The sequence below is a fragment of the Spermophilus citellus genome (genome assembly GCF_964194105.1).
Source record: "Spermophilus citellus genome assembly, chromosome: 15".
Classification (NCBI taxonomy): Eukaryota; Metazoa; Chordata; class Mammalia; order Rodentia; family Sciuridae; genus Spermophilus; species Spermophilus citellus.
In genome coordinates this window covers 24633501-24654687 of record NC_138195.1, presented here as the reverse complement: position 1 = coordinate 24654687, position 21187 = coordinate 24633501, and the positions used below count along the sequence as shown (strand labels likewise).

The 21187-nt window shown below is 35.1% G+C and overlaps 2 protein-coding genes across 2 annotated transcripts in view; one reads left to right on the top strand and one right to left on the bottom strand.

Annotated features, from left to right (window-relative positions):
- Positions 1 to 21187, top strand: part of PRKG1 (protein kinase cGMP-dependent 1) — a 1128350-nt gene that overhangs the window by 363292 nt on the left and 743871 nt on the right. The window contains exon 3 of the mRNA XM_081267801.1: positions 16468 to 16581. Within this exon, the coding sequence (XP_081123927.1) occupies positions 16468 to 16581 (114 nt within the window). The remainder of the gene's footprint in view (positions 1 to 16467; positions 16582 to 21187) is intronic.
- On the bottom strand, positions 4653 to 5114 carry LOC308634350 (large ribosomal subunit protein eL30-like). Its single transcript, XM_081268191.1, has one exon. It carries the CDS (start codon positions 5047 to 5049, stop codon positions 4702 to 4704), a length of 348 nt encoding a protein of 115 aa, XP_081124317.1. The 5' UTR covers positions 5050 to 5114; the 3' UTR covers positions 4653 to 4701.

Genomic DNA, 21187 nt, shown 5'->3' with positions numbered 1-21187 from the left:
AATCAAAGGCTGAATATTTTCTCTAATAGGTGGTAGCTAGCACAAAATAAGGGGTGAGGAGAAGAGAAGTTCAGTGGATTAGGCAAAGGTGAATGAACGGAAGGTAGGGGAAACAGGAAAAGAAAAGACAGTGGAATGAATCTGATGTAATTTTCCTATGTACCTATATGAATACACCATAGTGAATCTCACCATCATGTACATCCAAAAGACTGGGATCCTAATTAGAAATAAGATATTTTCCATGTTTGTATAATTATATCAAAATGGAGTCTATGTCATGTGTAACTGCAAATTACCAATAAAATTAAAAAAATACATGCTCCAACATAAACACTAAAATAATACTTTTAAAAAAGGAAATCAACATTTTTGTTAATGGAATCTCAATCCACTTAACTTGCTAAATGATGACACATTATTATTTTATTTGGTACAGTATTTCCCAGAACTCATTTTAGCTTTCCACAAACCAAAATACTGCTCATTTTAGCAATTAGATTTTAGCTGTGGTCAAACGTGCTTACTGTCCAAAACAGAGTTAAATAGTCCTGTGCCTCTACTGCTTTTTCATTTCTGCAGGATGCATTAGCACAGGAAAAGTCTTGTGATTTTGCTGTTTTGTAATGAATAAAATATGTGGGAAATGTGAAAAACTTATGGAAGTTCTTTTGTCTTGGTCTCAGCTGAACAGCATTAATTTTATTCTTACTTTATAATCCTGGAGATATCAACTGGCCACATGGCATCTTTCATGGATTCATACTTTTCCTGTAGAGACTGAGGACTTCAAAGTCTGTTAGGAAAACATTAGAAATAAAGGCCCAGGGCTAGCAAACTTAAACAGTTATTTTTTCTTGGGAGGCTGCAGTGATTTACAAGGATATGTGTTTTCCTAATGACTAAGCATAATTTAAAACCATATGTACTAACATCCTTCTATATTAGCTTTATTTTCTGAATTCTAATACATTAAATGCCAGATTTTTCTCATTTGGGTGTAACTTTTATATCCTAATTTCTGTCAAAACTATTTATTTAGATTAACACCTATTTTATAATTTTAGTAAGTTAAAAATCCAGTGTTATCTTCTTTGGATCTATTCCTAATCATTACCCTATCTTGAGGCAGTGGGCCAAAATTTCTTTTATATATTTACTTCTGGGAATGGGGTGTGGTAAGAAAAAGCTTACAAGAGAAAAAGGGACCAGATCCTCAGATGATACTTTCATGTGTTATTGATATAAGTCCATGGGTGAATAAAAATCTAGACAAAATGATAGAAATATGGGCACTAGTACCACATAAAGGTGTTGGATTCAAAAGATAAATTATTTGGGGTATTTTGGGGTAGGGACAGATACTCGCCAATGGTACCAAGTCATTAGTAATGATATTTTCCTAAAAGGAATTAATTATTTAATTCATTATTGCTCCAGGCTAAGTAGAAACTCATGTTTAAAATGTTTTAAACCTACTGCATTTTATTTTAACAAGTTTATTAGTAATAGAATGGAAAAGAGATTCACTTTTAATGTGTTAAGACAAAGTTTACTTCAACATCCAAGATAATGTTTATGCTTTTTCTTTCCACTAAAGTGTACCTGATTTATGCTCTCCTTTTTATAGCCAGTATATCTAGTTTGCTTTCATTTTATGTTATTATATTTGTGCTAATACAAGCAAAATGCTCCCTCATCCCTCTTTTGACCAATGACATTAATAAAATATCCCTCTAAGGCAAAAGGCAAACCATATGGCCAGGGAGCCAATTAAAGTTAGTTGACAAGTGGTGAGAAGGAACCCATGATGTTAGGTGTCTAACAAATACTGCAACTAATGAGGATGACTGGGTATTTTTAAAATCTACTTTCTCAAACAAATTCTGAACCACTAGTCATTAATACTATGGTAAGATTCTATGAGGAAAAAAATATGAAGTATTACTCTAAATAAATTTCAATCCAGAAGAAACATACATAAGGGAATATTTATCAGAAATCTGAAGACAGCATGAACTAATAAATAGCTGTAGCTATACAAATCTTTAAAGTTAGTGGAAAAGCTTTTATTGGAGTATTGGAAGGGATGAAACTCTGGGACTGATCTGAGGATGGCTTTATGAAGTTGAGTTGGCAGTAGCGTGTAGAAGGAAGGTAGGCACTTGGATGAGCAGAGAGACAGAACAGCTTTATTATTATTATTTTTAATGCTCATTATTTATTGTGGCAAAATACCATGGAAATCTAAGAGAATGGAAAATTCAATGATAAAGAAAGTACTTTAATTTTTGTAGAATATTAGAAGTTTATTCTTCTAGTCTGTAGTTCTTTTTTTTAGAAACCATTTTTTTTATTGTTGGTTGTTCAAAACATTACATAGTTCTTGACATATCATATTTCACATTTTGATTCAAGTGGGTTATGAACTCCCATTTTTACCCCGTATACAGATTGCAGCATCACATCAGTTACACTTCCATTGATTTACATATTGCCATAATAGAGTCTGTTGTATTCTGCTGCCTTTCCTATCCTCTACTATCCCCCCTCCCCTACCCTCCCCTTCCCTCTTCTCTCTCTACCCCCTCTACTGTAATTCATTTCTCCCCCTTGTATTATTTTTCCCTTTCCCCTCACTTCCTCTTGTATGTAATTTTGTATAACCATGAGGGTCTCTTTCCATTTCCATGCAATTTCCCTTCCCTCTTGCTTTCCTTCCCACCTCTCATCCCTGTTTAATGTTAATCTTCTTCTCATGCTCTTCGTCCCTACTCTGTTCTTAGTTACTCTCCTTATATCAAAGAAGACATTTGGCATTTGTTTTTTAGGGATTGGCTGGCTTCACTTAGCATAATCTGCTCTAATGCCATCCATTTCCCTCCAAATTCTATGATTTTGTCATTTTTTAATGCAGAGTAATACTCCATTGTGTATAGATGCCACATTTCTTAAATCCATTCATCTATTGAAGGGCATCTAGGTTGGTTCCACAGTCTTGCTATTGTGAATTGTGCTGCTATGAACATCGATGTAGCAGTGTCCCTGTAACATGCTCTTTTTAGGTCTTTAGGGAATAGACCGAGAAGGGGAATAGCTGGGTCAAATGGTGGTTCCATTCCCAGCTTTCCAAGAAATCTCCATACTGCTTTCCAAATTGGCTGCACCAATTTGCAGTCCCACCAACAATGAACAAGTGTACCCTTTTCCCCACATCCTCGCCAGCACTTGTTGTTGTTTGACTTCCTAATGGCTGCCAATCTTACTGGAGTGAGATGGTATCTTAGGGTGGTTTTGATTTGCATTTCTCTGACTGGTAGCGATGCTGAGCATTTTTTCATGTGCTTGTTGATTGATAGTATGTCCTCCTCTGAGAATTGTCTGTTCAGGTCCTTGGCCCATCTGTTGATTGGGTTATTTGTTATCTTATTGTCTAATTTTTTGAGTTCTTCGTATACTCTGAATATTAGGGCTCTATCTGAAGTGTGAGGAGTAAAGATTTGTTCCCAGGATGTAGGCTCCCTATTTACCTCTCTTATTGTTTCTTTTGCTGAGAAAAAAACTTTTTAGTTTGAGTAAGTCCCATTTGTTGATTCTAGTTATTAACTCTTGTGCTATGGGTGTCCTATTGAGGAATTTGGGGCCCGACCCCACAGTATGTAGATCATAGCCAACTTTTTCTTCTATTAGACGCTGTGTCTCTGATTTGATATCAAGCTGCTTGATCCATTTTGAGTTAACTTTTGTGGATGGTGAGAGAAAGGGATTCAGTTTCATTTTGATGCATATGGATTTCCAGTTTTCCCAGCACCATTTGTTGAAGATGCTATCCTTCCTCCATTGCATGCTTTTAGCCCCTTTATCAAATATAAGATAGTTGTAGTTTTGTGGATTGGTTTCTGTGTCCTCTATTCTGTACCATTGGTCCACCCGCCTGTTTTGGTACCAGTACCATGCTGTTTTTGTTACTATTGCTCTGTAGTATAGTTTGAAGTCTGGTATTGCTATACCGCCTGATTCACACTTCCTGCTTAGCATTGTTTTTGCTATTCTGGGTCTTTTGTTTTTCCATATGAATTTCATGATTGCTTTATCTATTTCTACAAGAAATGCTGTTGGGATTTTGATTGGCATTGCATTAAACCTATAGAGAACTTTTGGTAATATCGCCATTTTGATGATGTTAGTTCTGCCTATCCATGAACAGGGTATATTCTTCCATCTTCTAAGATCTTCTTCTATTTCTCTCTTTAGGGTTCTGTAGTTTTCATTGTATAAGTCTTTCACCTCTTTTGTTAGGTTGATTCCCAAGTATTTTATTTTTTTTGAGGATATTGTGAATGGAGTGTTTTTCCTCGTTTCCATTTCAGAGGATTTGTTGCTGTATACAGGAATGCCTTTGATTTATGCATGTTGATTTTATATCCTGCCACTTTGCTAAATTCATTTATTAGCTCTAATAGTTTCTTTGTAGACCCTTTTGGGTCTGCTAGGTATAGAATTATGTCATCTGCAAATAGTGATAATTTAAGTTCTTCTTTTCCTATTTTTATGCCTTTAATTTCTTTCGTCTGTCTAATTGCTCTGGCCAGTGTTTCGAGAACTATGTTGAACAGAAGTGGTGATAGAAGGCATCCCTGTCTTGTTCCAGATTTTAAAACACACTCTGCCAAGTTTTATTAAAGAAAAATTTTACACGTTTTACTTTTCACCAGTCTGTTCTGGCATGCTTCTAATGATATCAGAATCACCTGGATCAATGATAGACAGTGTGCATACTCTGTAGTATTTTCCACATGCTGTGCCCAGTTCAATATTATTGCCACTGTAGTGATGGACACCAGTTTTGGCCAACATGGCAAAGTACTCTATTTCAGATTTCCTCAAAGCTGGACAGTTGTTGGCAATGATGACCAATTTCGCTTTGCCCTGTCTGATCATCTTCAGAGTTTGCTTGTACCCCAGTACATACTTTCCACTTTTCATAACAAGCTGAAGCCGAGAGTTGATCGACTCCAGGGACTTTTTTGTCTTTTTTGCGGCCACCATCTTCCTGCCTTAGATGTGGTACGGCCCCCAACCTAGAGCAGCCGTCAAGATGGCCAGAGAGCTAGAAAGGCTATAGTTCTTAATCGTTTGTGTGTCAGGAATGTCTTTGAAAGTTTGATGCCTGTGGTCCTCATTTCAGAATATTTTTTATTTTTGTCTCTTTACCCTCCCCCAGTCACCCCCCTCTCTCAGTGGTGCTAGGAATCAAATGGATGGCTACAGACACAGTAGGCAAGTGATCTACAACTGAGCCATATCCCCAACCAGAATATTTTTAGGTACATAAAATACAGCATTTTGGATTACCCAGGAAACTAATTGTATTGGAAATTGGAAATTAAAAATTTTTAAAAATGTATGGTTCATTAACAGATGTTTATTTTTATTTAACACATTAATAATAACTGTCATTGAGTTTGAAGGGGCAATGAACATAAAGTATTATTAAAGACATGATAAAATAGCAAGTAATATAGCAAGAAAATGTAATTTCTATTGGTGACAACATCACAAGTACTATATATTAATATGGTTTATTTCTATGGAAATGCTACATTTCAATTAGAGGTTAGTAAAAATAGAGGTTTTCTTTTTTTTGCACCCATTTAAGTTCACAGATCCTTGAATTCTAGCCCACCCAGAATCTCAGAACTTGACCATGGTTTTTGAGTAACAGAGTAACAAAAATTGATTCAGGTTCAGTTAGAGAAGATCTCAGTTTGTGGAAGGACTAGACACTCATTGTTAGCAACTCAGTTTGACTCCAAAGGAACTAGTTTGAATTTCTTAGTGGGGGGGGGTAAAACTTTATCAAAATAATAGTAAAGGGTGACTCTGTTCTTTGTGCAGTAAAGTTTGATAGTAGAGAGTTCAGGAAAGAAGCTGTATTGGTTGTCAATGAAAACATAAACTATAGAGTTTCAGTTAAGGAGTGAATTTTATTATGTGAATTGAATCTGCTCATAGTAAGCATTTGTATCACTGATTGTGTGACTTAGTTAAAGATGATTTGGTGTTCTTTTTCATAGAGAGTACAAAGGGATGGACAATATTTTTTTTAAATGAGGTCACAGCTGGTGCAGAGTATAGCTGTAACAGTCCTAAAGGGAATAGGAGAAAAGTTATTGGAGGAGGTGTGAGAGACCAATGAATCTTTGATTCTTAAAAATTCTCATTAGGGATATTATGTGATGGAATTAGTGACTTATAATTGAGCAGTTACTATGTACCTGTGTTAAATATTTTTAACAACATCATTGAGATAGTTCACATCATGTAATTTACCCAATTAAAGCAGTCAGTTTAATATCTTTTAGTATATTTACAAGATTGTTTCTCCATCACCACAGCCAAATTTAGAACATTTTCCTTATCCCAAAAAGAAACTCCACACTTCTTAGCAATCACCTCTTGATCTTTCTACCCGCCCCCCCCCCCAGCCCGAAGCAACTTTACTTTTTTTCTCTACTGTAGCTTAGGCTCTTCTGGACAGTTCATATAGATGGAGCCATACACTATATGCTTCTCATGATTGGCTCATTTCACTTAGTATGTTGTCAAGGTTCATTCACCTCAAAGTCTGTATCAGTAATTCATTTCTTATTATGGCTGAACCCTCTGTATCTTGTTCATCAGCTGATGAGGCCCTTTATACATTGCTTTTTTCTACAACTTCCTATGACTGCCAACTAGATGGATGCTTAGCAGTTTTCGGCTTTTTAAAATATCACTCTGACTCCTCTGAATCCTGTGCTCAGTGGTGCTAAAAGATGAAGGTACTTATTCTCCCTATGTGTAGTAACTTTCAAATGGGGTCCTCTCACTCCCGGCCTACCCAGTCCATCTGTACAACGGCTTTTGAGATAATAAATTCAACAGCATTCTTTCTCATCTTTTTATAGATGTTCAGGGTATTTTGTGGCATACATGGTTGTTACTTGCTTCTGTGTTTTTCCCCCTCCACTTCCTTTTAAAAATGTGAAGACAGATAAGTATGAGTTATATACTCAGGAGAAGCCCAAACTCATGTAAAAGGGGAAAAATACATATATCAATTCGACTGCAGATATTTTAAGTTGTCAAATAAAAATTCTCATGGTGGGAAATGTGTTTTACCACTGTGAAAGTTATAGTGCAGTAATACATGAAAGGAAGGTAGAGTGTAGAGAGACCCTCAGCAAGAGGAGTGGGAGCTAGAGACTCTCAGTTACTTTTTTTTTTTTACCCCTTCAGGACTGTATAGGTAAAGTAGTTAAAATAAACTCCTAATAACTAATATCCTCATTTATTCACCAATGAATATTTGCTAACCTCCTACTGTTTATGAGCAGACGTGGCAGGAATTGGATACTTCCCCCCTTATGAATGTGCACTAATATTTATAAAAAGCTTCATCACACACCAAGTTCTAGCTCATGAATTTCATATACTAGTCCTGCAAAGCCATAGTTATTATCCCCATTGTACTGATGGAAAAAAGAAAAAAGAAACATCCGAAAGTTCGTCCAATGTGTCCCTCAGCTCAGAGGACCAGAATATCAACTTCTGACTCCAAAACTCCCTTTTTATTCCTTATAAGGACCGTTGTGAAGCTAAGCAAAAGTGTCAAATGAAGTGGGGGTGGGGGAGCAGACACATAATCTCTGATTGAAGGGACATCCCCTTGTTGACAATAGTGACTTTTCTAATAGCTTGAAAATTACATGAAATTGGATTAAGTACCCATTTGACATCTGTGAAAAGCTGGTGCCTTCCTAAGATAGCTGCAAATGCCTGAGTCCTTAGTTTCTTATTAATTGTGTAATTTACATAATTATTCCAAATCTCCTGCTCTCCAACTCCCTCCTGTCACTAATTCTTCATATCCTGGTCCCTCTGTTCTTTGGTGCATCTAAGTAATGGATCATCCCTCAAACTCTTCACACAAAAAATTACTCTGAAGCAAACTACTAAAATTAGGATGGAGGGATAGGGCATTTATTCTGGCAATTAATAACTTAATATCACTTTTACTAAAAATCCTTCATCACCGCTGCAGGAGGCCTTTCTCCAGTTCTTGCCCAGAACCTTTCTCCTTTCACCACCTCTTTTCTTCATCCCTTTGCTGTTTCCCACTCCTAAATTTTAGGAACCATGACTTTGGGGCCTGCCTTTCCTTCCTTAGAACTGATCTCAAAGTAGTTTATTTTTCCTAAGCAATAGGGCATTTTCTCTCTAAGAAATGTTCTTAACCCATATATTCTTTATCTTACTACCTGTATTCTCTATTTCATTACTCAGAACCCTATGAAATAAGATATTATTATTCCAAATTTTTACCGAGGGAATTGATTCATAAGGAGTTAATTTATTCAAGATTTTCTGGGAGGTCAACTGGTGGAGTTAGGATCTGAAATTCTCAGAGATGTGTGGGTAAAGGATACTGCTTTAAGATCAGTAAGAGGGGGCTGGGGATGTGGCTCAAGCGGTAGCGCGCTTGCCTGGGATGCGTGCGGCCCGGGTTCGATCCTCAGCACCACATACCAACAAAGATGTTGTGTCTGCCGAGAACTAAAAAAATAAATATTAAAAAAATTCTCTCTCTCTCTCTCTCTCTCTCTCTCTCTCTCTCTCCTCTCACTCTTTCTTTAAAAAAAAAAAAAAAAAAAAAAAAAAAAAAAAAGATCAGTAAGAGGTTTTTTTTTTTTTTAATTTGTCTTCTTTGGAAATTTCTGTGATTAATTCGATTTCAGGTGACAACTAGTAGGGAAATTATTCAGGAAAATAGCTTTGTGGCTTCATTCAACCCAATGGCAACATGGTTTACTTAAATATTGCAACCAGATGTTACCCTTTCATTCAACTTGGAATTTACATCAGGTGGAGGTTAAAATGACAAATGGTGGAATTCAGATTTTTTCTTTTTAAATGTAAGTATTTTATACACGCATGGAGTTTACTTTACATCAGAGTTTCTCAGCTCTGGCATAACCAACATTTTAGGCTGACTGATTATTTGGGAGGGCACAGTCCTGCGCTCTGTAAGGTGTTCAGTATCCTTGGCCTGTTCCCTGTAAATGCCAGTAGATCACACCATTTCTGACAGCCAAAGATGTCTCTAGACATTGCCAAATGTACCCCAGAAGGCAAAATTCCCCCCAGTTGAGAAGCACTGCATGATGTCATCAATTATCCCAAGGTTAATATTAACCCATAAAATCAAAATCACATGAAAGCTGCCCATAATCCGAGTGATAGTACTGCTCTTGCCATTTTCCTGACCATAAAAATCTACAGAAAGTCCCAGGCATTGTTTAGACTAATTAAAGGTGATCATGTATTAAGGAAATAGAGCAGGAATGCATTATACATTGTTGGAATTAGGTTTAATAAACTTAATTAAGACAAATAATCTGTTCAACTGTCATTTATTCAGGGATGATTATTCTGTTTTCCTCCCTTTATAAATGCATATCTCTTCTCTGGCCCATCTTTAGCTTTCCTCATTACTGGAAACTGATATCATTGCACAAATACTTATGTAGTGCTTTCTGTATACTTTAAAGCACTAGGGTTCCAAAACATAATATAGAGAAAAATCATAGAATCACAGTGCTGGGGAAGGACATTGTGGAATCTTTGCAGAATCCTGTTCAATGTCAGAAAAATGGATGACCCGCCTACAATAGGTTGGGTATGTTTTCTTTAAATATTTGCAAGAGGATAGAAGTGCTGAAATATAAGTTGTTCATTCCAGACTTTCATTCTGATTTTTCTGATGATTCTCTATACCCAAATTGCTTAAATTATAGTCAGTTTTCTCATAGAGGTTGTGTGTGTGTGTGTGTGTGTGTGTGTGTGTGTTTATGTTTATGTATGTGCTATGACTTCAGAATTAGAAACACAACAAATGAGACAGAAGTGAAGTTCAGATATCTTGAGGTATGGATTCTTTCTCTCTCTCTCTCTCTCTCTCTCTCTCTCTCTCTCTCTCTCTGAGATTTTAGCTTTACATAGCTCATTTTTATTAATATATTATATTTATACAGAATATTGGTGTTCATTTTGACATACAAGCATGGAGTAAAATTTATACCAATTTAGTTCTCTGTCCATTTATTTTTTATTCTCTCATTACTGAAAATAATTTATGACTTTATTCTCTCATTACTGAAGATAATTTATGACTTTATTTTATATGCAACATATATTGTCTGTTGAAATTAGTGTAATGAAAAATTATGTCAAGTGTGTTTATAGTAGTCATGACCAGAAAGGAAATCAGATTTGCCTAATTGAAGGAGAAGCAGCAAAGATCCTCACTTATGTAGATTCAGTCTCAACTAATCTCTTGTACCTCAGATTCTTTCCTATTCCATTTGGATAACTAGTACTTTATATTCCCCTTAAAAATAGATTTACTATGATGTCATCAAAGAAAAGTGCCTTCTTGGAAGTTTGGTCCTAACTAAAATATTATAAGAACCTTAATGGTTATAGCAATTATGAATATGAAAATAGTTGAGAAAAACTCTCTTTCATGTATATGTCCAGTGAAAAACGAAAAACAAGATATATTTTCAACTAGAAGTGGATGAAGAACACTTTGAAAGGAATACATAATACTAAAATAGGGCAGTCTCTCACAGGCTGCTATGCAATGGCCAAAGAATGATTTTCAGACATCACGATTAATCCTGTGATGGGTTAGCATATCTTTATGGAGTTGAAGTTCAGATCCAGGGATACCAAATCCATTCAGACTGGAATGCAATCTTAAACTGATGACAGATAGGCCTGACACCCTGCCTTTCTTTAATTGAAGAACAAGCTTGCCTCTCACAGTGGGGATGTCCTTTTCCTTCTTACACTGGCTTAAGAAAGACAGATATAAATGACTGACAAATGTGTGTGTAAGGCAGATATCCAAGTTAATAGTTTGTCCTTGGGAACACTTAGCCCATTGCAGCCTTGTCACTTTCTGCTTTCTTCCCCAAGTGACAGCACCTCGAATCTAAAATGATCCCACAAGTCAGGTCTGGTCAAATCCCTAATCCATTAAGAAAGAAGATCCATAGATGAACCTCATCTCCCAGAGAAAAATCCATGCTGGTGACAACACAGCTTAATCTCCAGAATGCTGGAAACTCCTATTAAATTTAGCATCTACAGCAATCCTTTGGAGGGAACACATAATGTAAAAGTTATGGTCTCTAACCTACAACATCATGAAAGTAGTCAAACAACTTAGTAGATGGAAGAGACAGGAGGTGTTGTCTAGATAGAATCTTTGATATAATATCTGTCTCCTTTTAATGGCCAGTGAACTTGTCCTCAGTGTTCCAACCAAGACTGTTGGAACTCAGCACAGTGTTCATTATTAAGTTATTGCCAGTAATTCTATTTTTGCTTGCCAGTAATAAATCTCTAAGCTAATTCCCCAACAGAAATCCTATGACACAAAACAAGTTCGTTAAAAAAAATAATAAAACCCACCAGGATAAACAAAGTAAGGCGATTTGGGATCCCCTTGTAAACTCTGTTTATTTATGGGATCTGTTGATTTTTATGAAAGATCAACAAGAATGTAGATGCTTTATAAGGATCTGTTAGCACTTAGCATCCTCCAAGGGTAGTGCATATATAGTGGTGCCAAAAACCAGAAGGCAGATTGATTGCTGCTCAAAGAGACAAGATTTAAGACTTAGCTCATTCCAGATCATAAATAGGCATATGGTACCTGAAGTAGAATTAAAAATATGTTCAAGTTACTGTGATACATCTTCCAGTTATTCAAGGCAATGGCAGGAGTGATGGAAGAATTTAATGAAACTATAAATAACTCTTTTAACCTCTTCTCAGCCATCTGTCTTGAACAACTTCTCTTGGACAAACCACTTTAGCAATTTAGAAACATCCAAATTAAAATGATTTGAAATGATTTCTTTGTTTCCTCCACATAGAGATGTTGGCAAAAGGCATAGTGAAAATATTACAAATAGAGTATTATCATCTTAAAAAATAATAGGAGGAGCAAAAGTAGAATGTAGAGATTAACTGGAATATCATTAGTTTCCCAACTAACAGTTCTGAGAGCCTCTAGTGACTGTTGACTTTGGTGAGGGAAAATAATAATATAAAAAGTCCAGGACTTTACCAGAATATTCTGAATCTGACTTTCTGCTACTCTGTTTCTAAAAATCTTTGATTTGAAATCAAACATATTTGAGAATCCAATTGATGTATTAAAATAATCATGAATAAATGATGATGAATCTCTTCTATGTCTTTAAAGCAATAGAAATCACATCAATTAATGATGATCTGAAATGAGTTCATCAAAATGCATTCCTAAAGTTAGCAGCAAATTATATAAAAACCTTTAAGCTGAACCTTTCTAGGTTAGGAATAAGCCTCTGACAAAGCATACAAAAGTTCAGCCTATGAAGTAAAGAAGTGCAATCCCGGGGAGTGGCTTCATGACCGCCTAACACTATAGAGGAAGTTTATTAAGCTATTGGGTAGGACTAGGGCTGCTGGTTTTTGCAGTAAACTTTTGGCTGTCTTATTTCTTAGCTTTCTTAAGTGGAGCACACACTCCATAGTTGGAAATCATCTGTAAAAATTCTAATTGCTTCCAATTTTACTACAAGGCCGGTACATAAGCTTAACCCATTTCATATCGACAACTTGTTTTCCAGGTCTCTTAGAAATTGGGATACTTCTAAATGTGTTAGAAAGAATCCTCATTCATACCATGTGTACACCTGATTTTCATTTCGGCATCAATCAGTCCTGCCTCCCTGAATTACTTGTTCCTCATCTACACAACAGGTGTGAGGAAGCATAAGCAATCTGTTTGTGACTGAGAGTAACAAGTTATAAACACTGTTCCTATTTACCATTAAGATGTTTCTGTTTACTTTTTTAAATAAGTGCTTTTTTGAAGTCACTTTAATCTATCATATCAGATTTCTTATATTTCCTTGACTATTATGAATATATTGACCTTCAGTTTTTAATTCAAGTAAGAAAAGATGTTTTATATCCAAACTTCTATTTCTCAAAAATAACCTAAATACCTTTCTTTAAACAAAAATTGGCTATTCTAATTAATGTGGAACACAACCTTCTGTTAGCAGCATTATTCATACATGTATGACTAATTAGCATATATAATTTATATCCATCTTTACAACAATAATAAGTTAGACATGAGAAAATTAGGCAAATATAAAATAAGATTATGAAAATAGCTGGGTACTAGAAGTAACTTTGAGCACAAATATCATACCTCTGAGACTTTATAACCAGACCACAGTTCTGACTATAAACCTTTGCAAGGTTATAAGAGAAGGGAAAACATAATCAGTTACAAGGCTAATTGTCCATAAGTTAAAATAGGTACTATATGACTGTGGTTTTTCAGGAAATGAAGTAGCAGTAGGACCAAATATAGTACTCATGGTGGTAGAGACACACTTTCAACCTCTTAAAAGGGGAAATATCTGAATACTTATCATGATGTGATTGGTTAGTCCACAGACTTCCTTTAAGAAACCATTCAGCTAGGCTGGGTGTGGTGGCACATTCCTGTAACTAAGGATTCTTTAAAAATCCTCTTGAACCATGTAAGGGGGTGCATGCTTGTGATCCCAGCAACTTGGGAGGCTAATGTAGGAAGATAGCAAGTTGCAGTTTATCGAGGCTCTGAGCAACTTAGGGAAATCTGTTTAAAAAATAAAATAAAATGGGCTGGCAATGTTGCTCAGTGGGTTAAGTGCCCCTGGGTTCAATCCATGGTACTAAAACAAAAGAAAACAAAGCAAAAAGAAATCTGAAACAAGATTCCTGATGTTCCTCTTTGTCTTTTACTTAGACTGGTTATTTTTCTGAAAGGCATAACTCCTAAACTGTCCAGCAGGATTCTCAGTAGTGATCTTATTTATGCTTTAGGGTCTCTTTCCACTGAAAACTTTTAAATGTTACATTCAAAGAGACAGAGAAGCAGAGTTGTACAAAATCATTTATTTATGGAAGTTGTTTTTTAATGTTTTAAGCATTGTTCATTTTGATCTTAGTTCTATTTATAATTAATGGTAGGGCTTTAGGTCAAGAAAATTTTATAATGCATTGAAAAGCTTGTGCTATGTTATTGTAGGGAGCCCTAGGACAAAACTAGCAGCAGAAGGAAGATGACATTGAATATTGACTGGGTACAGGCGAATAGAGAAGTGTCCAAAGACTTGCCCTTTTTGCTTGTTTGTTTTTTCAGGTATATCAGAGTGATTTTGTGAACTTCTCTTTTCTTCTTTGGGTCTTATAATGATTTGAACTCAAAAGTTCTCTTTTTAATGCACCCCAGAGAAAGAATCTGAAAATATTTTTTTCCTCCATTTTAAAAAATAAAGCATTTCCCTATATGGACCCTGATTTGCTTCTGAAGTAGGTGATGAAATATTGTTCTCCAGTGTGATCTAAATAATGCATGCCTTCATTCGTGTGATGGAGAAACACAATGAAAACAATGGCAATAACAAGCATTTAATGAGCATTTGCTGTGAGCCAGGCGCTATTAAGCATTTGTCTCATTTAATGTGTACTTAATGAAGTAAGTGCTCTGATTTCATTGACTTTACCAGTGAGGAAACTGAGGCACTGAGACATTAAGCAACTTGCCCCAGGTCATAAGGCTGGGGAGAAAACAGGTAAGTAAATCTGGTGTGACTTTAGAAGATGCATTAATTTAGCCACCATGGTAGAGTCTGGCCTGTCTCACTTTCAGTAATAAGATAAAATTAACTAAAATAAATCCAAATTGTTGGATTTACTTATTCCTGATTATCTTCATTACATGCAGAGAGGGGGCATGAGTACACAGATCAAGTATAATGTGTAAAGTTTATGTAGAATTCAACCCTCACTACTCTAGAATTCTCTCTCATTAGTACTATTTATATGAAATGGTTTTCAGGGTAGAACAATGTGCTCTTAAGCTAGGTCATGCATCACTGATACATGGATTAAGTTTTAATATTTTTATACTTAAATTTTATCTCATATTATTTTTATTATAGTTAAGACTAATATTAAACTTTTCTAAAAAAAAAATCAAAACCACGCTTTCCCCAACATTATTTAGATTAAACTAGGTTGATTTTAAAAGAGAAGGAATGAATGTAACACCAACACTCTTAAAAGCCAACTATTATATCAGGCTCACAGATAAAGGAACAATTATGAAGTCAATGCATGAAGCCAGAAGATGGAAAAACACTGGAGGGACATTACTTCTTTCTTTGATCAAGAACTAATTCTATTTTTTTTTTTCTTTTCTTTTGGTTACAAAGATTAAACCCAGGGGCACTTAACCACTGAGCCACATTCCCAGCCCTTTTTTATATTTTATTTGGAGATAGTATCTCGCTGAGGTGCCTAGGGCTTCACTAAGTAGCTGAGGCTGGCTTTGAACTCACTATCCTGCTGCCTCAGCCTCTGGAGCCACTGGGTTTACAGGCATGCCACACTATGCCAGCCAGGAGCTAATTCTTTCTTAAGCATTAGGCTATTCAACTGTAGACTGTGGGTAAGAAACTTGGAGGAATAATAAAAAGGAAGAGGATGAGGTCTAGAATAGATTGTGTTTCCTTTTTAGTTCTCTCCTAGTTATGTCTGGTGATGGAATTTCTAACCTACAGAGCTATGACTTTAAAAATGTATTTTCCCCCCATTTCCCCTATGAATGCCATCTTCCTTACTTGCAGACAACAGTGTCTACCCAGTGAATGCTGTTTCCTTAGCCTGTTCCTTCTTTAGCATTTTATTTTCCAAGTCCTTTGTGGATGATAAACAGTCCTAAAAACTCTTTCTTTTCCCTCAAGGTTTATAGTTTATTTTTTCTGGCAGTCAATGTTGGCAGGGCTGGGAAACAGATAAACAGTCTTGCCTAAGTCAGATAAGATGTTTACAAATAAAAAGATACCATGAGCTGCAATTATATAATGCCCAAGCGTCACCATAATTTCCCTCTTCATAATAGCTGCCTACTCAAAATGAAAATTTCCAAGCATGAAGTGTGCTCTAGAAAATGTACCCATTTAATCAAGTTTTCTCTCAGATTTCAAATAATGGTAAAATTGGAATTACCATGATTTACCAGTATTAAATATGGAATAACTTTTTATGTTTACTCTATTTATGTCCATCTTTTTCTGGGCTTAAACTGTCATCTTAAATCTTATCAGTGATGATTGAAGAAAAGAGTTGGATTTCTTATATATATTTTTGTATTTCTGGTGTTACGTATTCATGACAACTTTGTTTTAATCGGTAACATTGCATTTTTAAAATAACTATACATTTTAATCTCATATTGTAAATGAAGTAAAAGAAATGAAACATGGCAGAAAATTAAGATAACATGATTTTCTCTTGTTTTAGATGGGAAGGTTGAAGTTACAAAAGAAGGCGTGAAGCTGTGTACCATGGGTCCTGGAAAAGTCTTTGGGGAGCTGGCTATCCTTTACAACTGCACCCGGACAGCGACCGTCAAGAGTAAGCTTGGTTTCATATTTTCCAGATTCTTCAATGTCTTCCTCCCCTAGACCTGTGAGATGATGATTTAAATGCCTCTTAGTTTGCCTTTATAATTGTGTTAATACATATTCTAATTATTGCCTTGCAATACAATCAGTGTATTTGTTTTACTACTAAAGAGTGAGTGGTAATGACCACTCTCGAATAACTTAAGTTTTATTGCTGATTGTATGATCATTTTAATTGGGAATTCTTATAATTAGTATTTTAAATATATTATAATTCCATAAAAGAGAATTAACAAGGAGCAAGACCTTTAATTTTTATTTTAATTAGGGCCTTTAAAGCCGTAGGACCATATTAAAGAAATTTTACATGTCTCTGTTTTAGACTATATAACCCACATAAATCCCACTTGTTGGTTCAGTGGTTTAGAAAAAGTAAGAGGAAAAAATGTCCTTCATTTCATTCAAACATCACTGAATAAGATATATCCTGAATTCTAAAACTGCATCTGAGTGTATTTCTGTCTTCAGCTGCTCATCAAGCTGCATATTATAGCATTTTTCTTTTCTACTGATTGAGCTTATTTTAAATCGGGCAATAAAGCAGCTTGTTTCCCTAATTTTACATGTATGTGTATATATGATTTCTCTAGCAACTTTTGTTGCCTGCAAGAAGCAGCTGCAATGGTTAGAGGAAAAAAATTATTTAAAAAAAACTTTCCTTCTTCCCGAGTAACAATATAATGACTATATAACAAACAGAGCTGAATTCAAAAGCCAACAGTGCAAAGTCTATTGCATCCTTAGCATGCATGTGTGTTTCATGTTTGAAAAAAATGACACATTATCCTGTGATGATTTCAAGTATGTATTACTTTGACCAGGTCTTAGTGTTAAAAGAAAAACAAACAAAAAACTGTTGGCAGAATGACAAATTATTAACATCAATTAGTTGATCTGGATGCCACTGGCTACTTTGTGCATTTTTTTTCTCTGAAAAATTCAGTGCATGATTGGCAATATGACATTGAAACAAATTCTTAAGAACTCAAGGCTGAATGACTGACGAGGGTTCCAAAAACAGTGTTAACATGTCTTGTTAGCAAATCTCCTTTTAATAATTGAAATCACTGTGACATCAGTTGCACTGGGGTTCTTGTAGAATGGACCCTTTTGGCATTTGATTCTTGATTTCAGAAAGGAAAGTACTCTTTTGATTGATAGGTACTGCCATGTTTCTATTGGATGTGATCATTTAATTACATGACTCAAAGAATAAAATGAGGCCCAGTGAACTATATAACAGAATCCGCTAGAAGTCTACCTCACTTACATAGTGCCTTAACTGGAAAAAAAGAGTACTTGTACTTGCAACTGCATTAAATTAAACAGGTTTTATTATTATGGTTCATTTTCTGAGAAATATATTTCTTTAAGGGAAAATAAAAGACCATAATGGCATATTTTGATTAAAATAGGCTTTCTCAGAATTGTTAATAACAACTTCATTGTCTTAAAAAATTTAAAGTTTTAAAATATTTCAATCTGTATACTGCTCATTTAATCTAATTGAAACTACTAATTTTCTGAAAGTCAACATTTGGTAGAAATATAGGACTTAATATTGTGAAATACTAAATTCTTATTAAAGAAATATTTTAAATAGACTAGTCTATTTAAATTAATTTATTGTGGAACATTTTTCATAAGATGATTGCTTTGCTTCATAAAGATAAATTTTAGTATTCAGGTTTTACAAAATGGTGTTCATCTCCACTAACCTGTATGTGCTCATGTTTAGAAAATTTAAATAGATACTGTGCCTCTGATTTAATATGCAGCAGCTGAGTGTTGAATGCAAATTATAATCCTAACTATTTTGGGGTCAGAACATCCATCAAAGGAAATGAGTGATGGAGGATATTCTTTAACACAGACTCAGAGACATTTAAGTAGTGTATCTGCGTGTGTGGGTGTGTGGGTATTTTTCTTCACAGTCCCATTTAAGATATGGAGGTTGTATGGAGAAAAGAGCCTAAGGTTTATGAAGTGCAAATGTACCTCTATCCACGTATTTGGGCTTAAGTAAGAAATGGTGTCTTTGAAGACCTATTTCTTCTGAATGTTCCCTAGGAACTACAAGGTGTGATTAATGATTATTTGTTGTTCAGAACCATTTTGTCCTGTTTCCTCTCCTAAGCAGAGAGATTGTGTATGTGACTGTATGCTGTAAATATTGTTTTATTTATGCTTAAATTAAAACTTGAAGATGAACACTCTAATTCAGATTAGATTCTATTGTGGATGCTGCCTTTATGTATTGACTACAGTGTGTAACTTCCCATGGTATCTCTTATTTTTTTTTACATGTAATATTTAAAAGTGTTTAAAACTTATTGTCCTTATTGAGAAACTATTGTTTCTCAGTATCTAAAATTACAGTGACTTGTCCATTTATTTATGATTATCTTGCCAATGAAGGTCATTTATATATTTTTCAAAATGGATTTAGGCCCTTGGATCTCATTGTCTTAAGTCTGAGGAAAGTGTTTTTTCTACACAATAGCTTTTCCATCCTTGCCTGTTTCTCTCTCAGTTGCCAGGATTCCTAACCTCCTTTCCCCTCACATTACCCCTTTCTTTCTTGATTGAATGATGATTCTCTTTCTTTCTCAGTAGGTCAGAATGAAAATGGCAGAATTTTCATACATTTGTAATCTCACAATAGTAACTGCAGCCTCAGTAGTATTCAAGGTTCCTCAGTGAACTTGCATGATTTCTTGTTCAAGAGAGCACTTATTGAAATTGTATCAGGCCTCGATTAAATAAATTTCAGTCATTTCCCTAATGATAAATTTGATTCATAATACCTGTTTTTGTTTCAATTTAAAATACAGAAAATAACTTTCTTATTAAATCTCTAGATTGCCTTATGCTAAGACATAATGATAAGCTGTTCATCGTGATCCAGCTGAAAGAAGCACTGTGGTAATTTGAAGCAAGCTCTTTCATCATCTAGGAAAAAAATCAATTGGCTTTGTTCTGAAAATAAATAAACACATAGTTCTGGTTATTATGATAGCACTAGGAAGAAGATCTGATACCAGGAAGAATAGTTTTTAAATATCCAAAACCATAGTGATATGGAAAGAAAAATCATGGTATGATACAGATCTATATTCATAGTCTACTCTTGTCTTATAAAATAGCACCATTGATTTCTTTTCCCTGAGGAATGAGGACATAAACATATAAAATTAACACCATGTTGGAAACAAACCTAACAATTGTCTTGAGGTTGTCGATGCCTTAAGTAGTTTCATGTTTCTTTATTAACTGATAAAAATGCAGCCACTCAGATTGTGTATATCCAATCATAGAAACTTTAGACCACATGAAACAGAAAGAAATATCAGATATTAGTTGTTTTCTATGCCACCAAATAATATTAATGTCTTCCATGTTGAGTTTCTTACATTTTGTCCCAATATTTCAACCTTACATAGAGAAATAAATTTTACCACCTGTTTTCAAAACCCACCCGGGGGCAGGATTTCTCACATGTTCCTTGAACACCCCTTGCTTCCAATTCCCACACCTGGAACCAGATCATTATCATGTTTTCCTAAAGTGTCATTCCTGGTTGCGATCTCACTTTTACTACCCTCACACCTAAAGCATTATCAATTTGCACTTACCCTGGGTCTCTTAACTTTGCTCCTAGGCTCAAGGTTCCTCAACATAACAAAAATGGAAAAGTTGCAGTTATTTTAACCCTCATAATAGAAAGGAAAAGCCATCTATTTTAAGATGAGAGAGGGATTCATTGATACACAGCCTGTGTGAGAATTGGCAAGTTGTTTAGGCTATTGTTCTGTTTTACTTGGATTTTCTACAACCAGTTTTTATGACTATTCTGAGATTCTTATGTGGTTTAATATATTGCTCTTAACTCCACCTCTGGCTATACATGAATTGGGGTATTTTTGTTTGAAGTTAGAAAACTGAAGTCCTGTTCCTCTTACATTGGGTTTCCAATTCATGATGCCTTTATTATTCAAATGGTCCCATTCAATTTCACTCCAATAAAAACATAAGACTAAACATTCAAATTGTAAGAAAAACTCTTGATGCCAGGTCAGGATGGTCATTATAGAAAATCATCTGCAAAAAAAAATGCCTGTTTTGGGTGTGGTGAATATTTTATAATTGTCCAAGAAATGATTTTTCCTTTGATTATTTATCATAGATATTTAAAAATTCACCAGTATTAAAACACTTTAGTACTAACACAGCAGAATTGGATTAGCTTTTCATACCTGAGAAAAACAACTTAGAGGAGGAAAGATTTATTTCGACTCATGGTTTCAGGCTATGGTTGGCTGGTTCCACACTTTGAGCCTGAGGTGGTGAGGTAGAACATCATGTTAAAAGGATGTGTTGGAGGAAGGTTGCTCAGCTTGTGCAGGAAAGAGAGCAAGGGCATGCCCCAGTGACCATTTGCTCCAATTAGGTACCACCTCCTATAGTTTCCACTACCTTGTATATTCAGCCATGATGGATTAATTCTTTGATGAGGTTAGTGTCCTCATAAGCTAATTACTTCCCCAAGGCCCCAA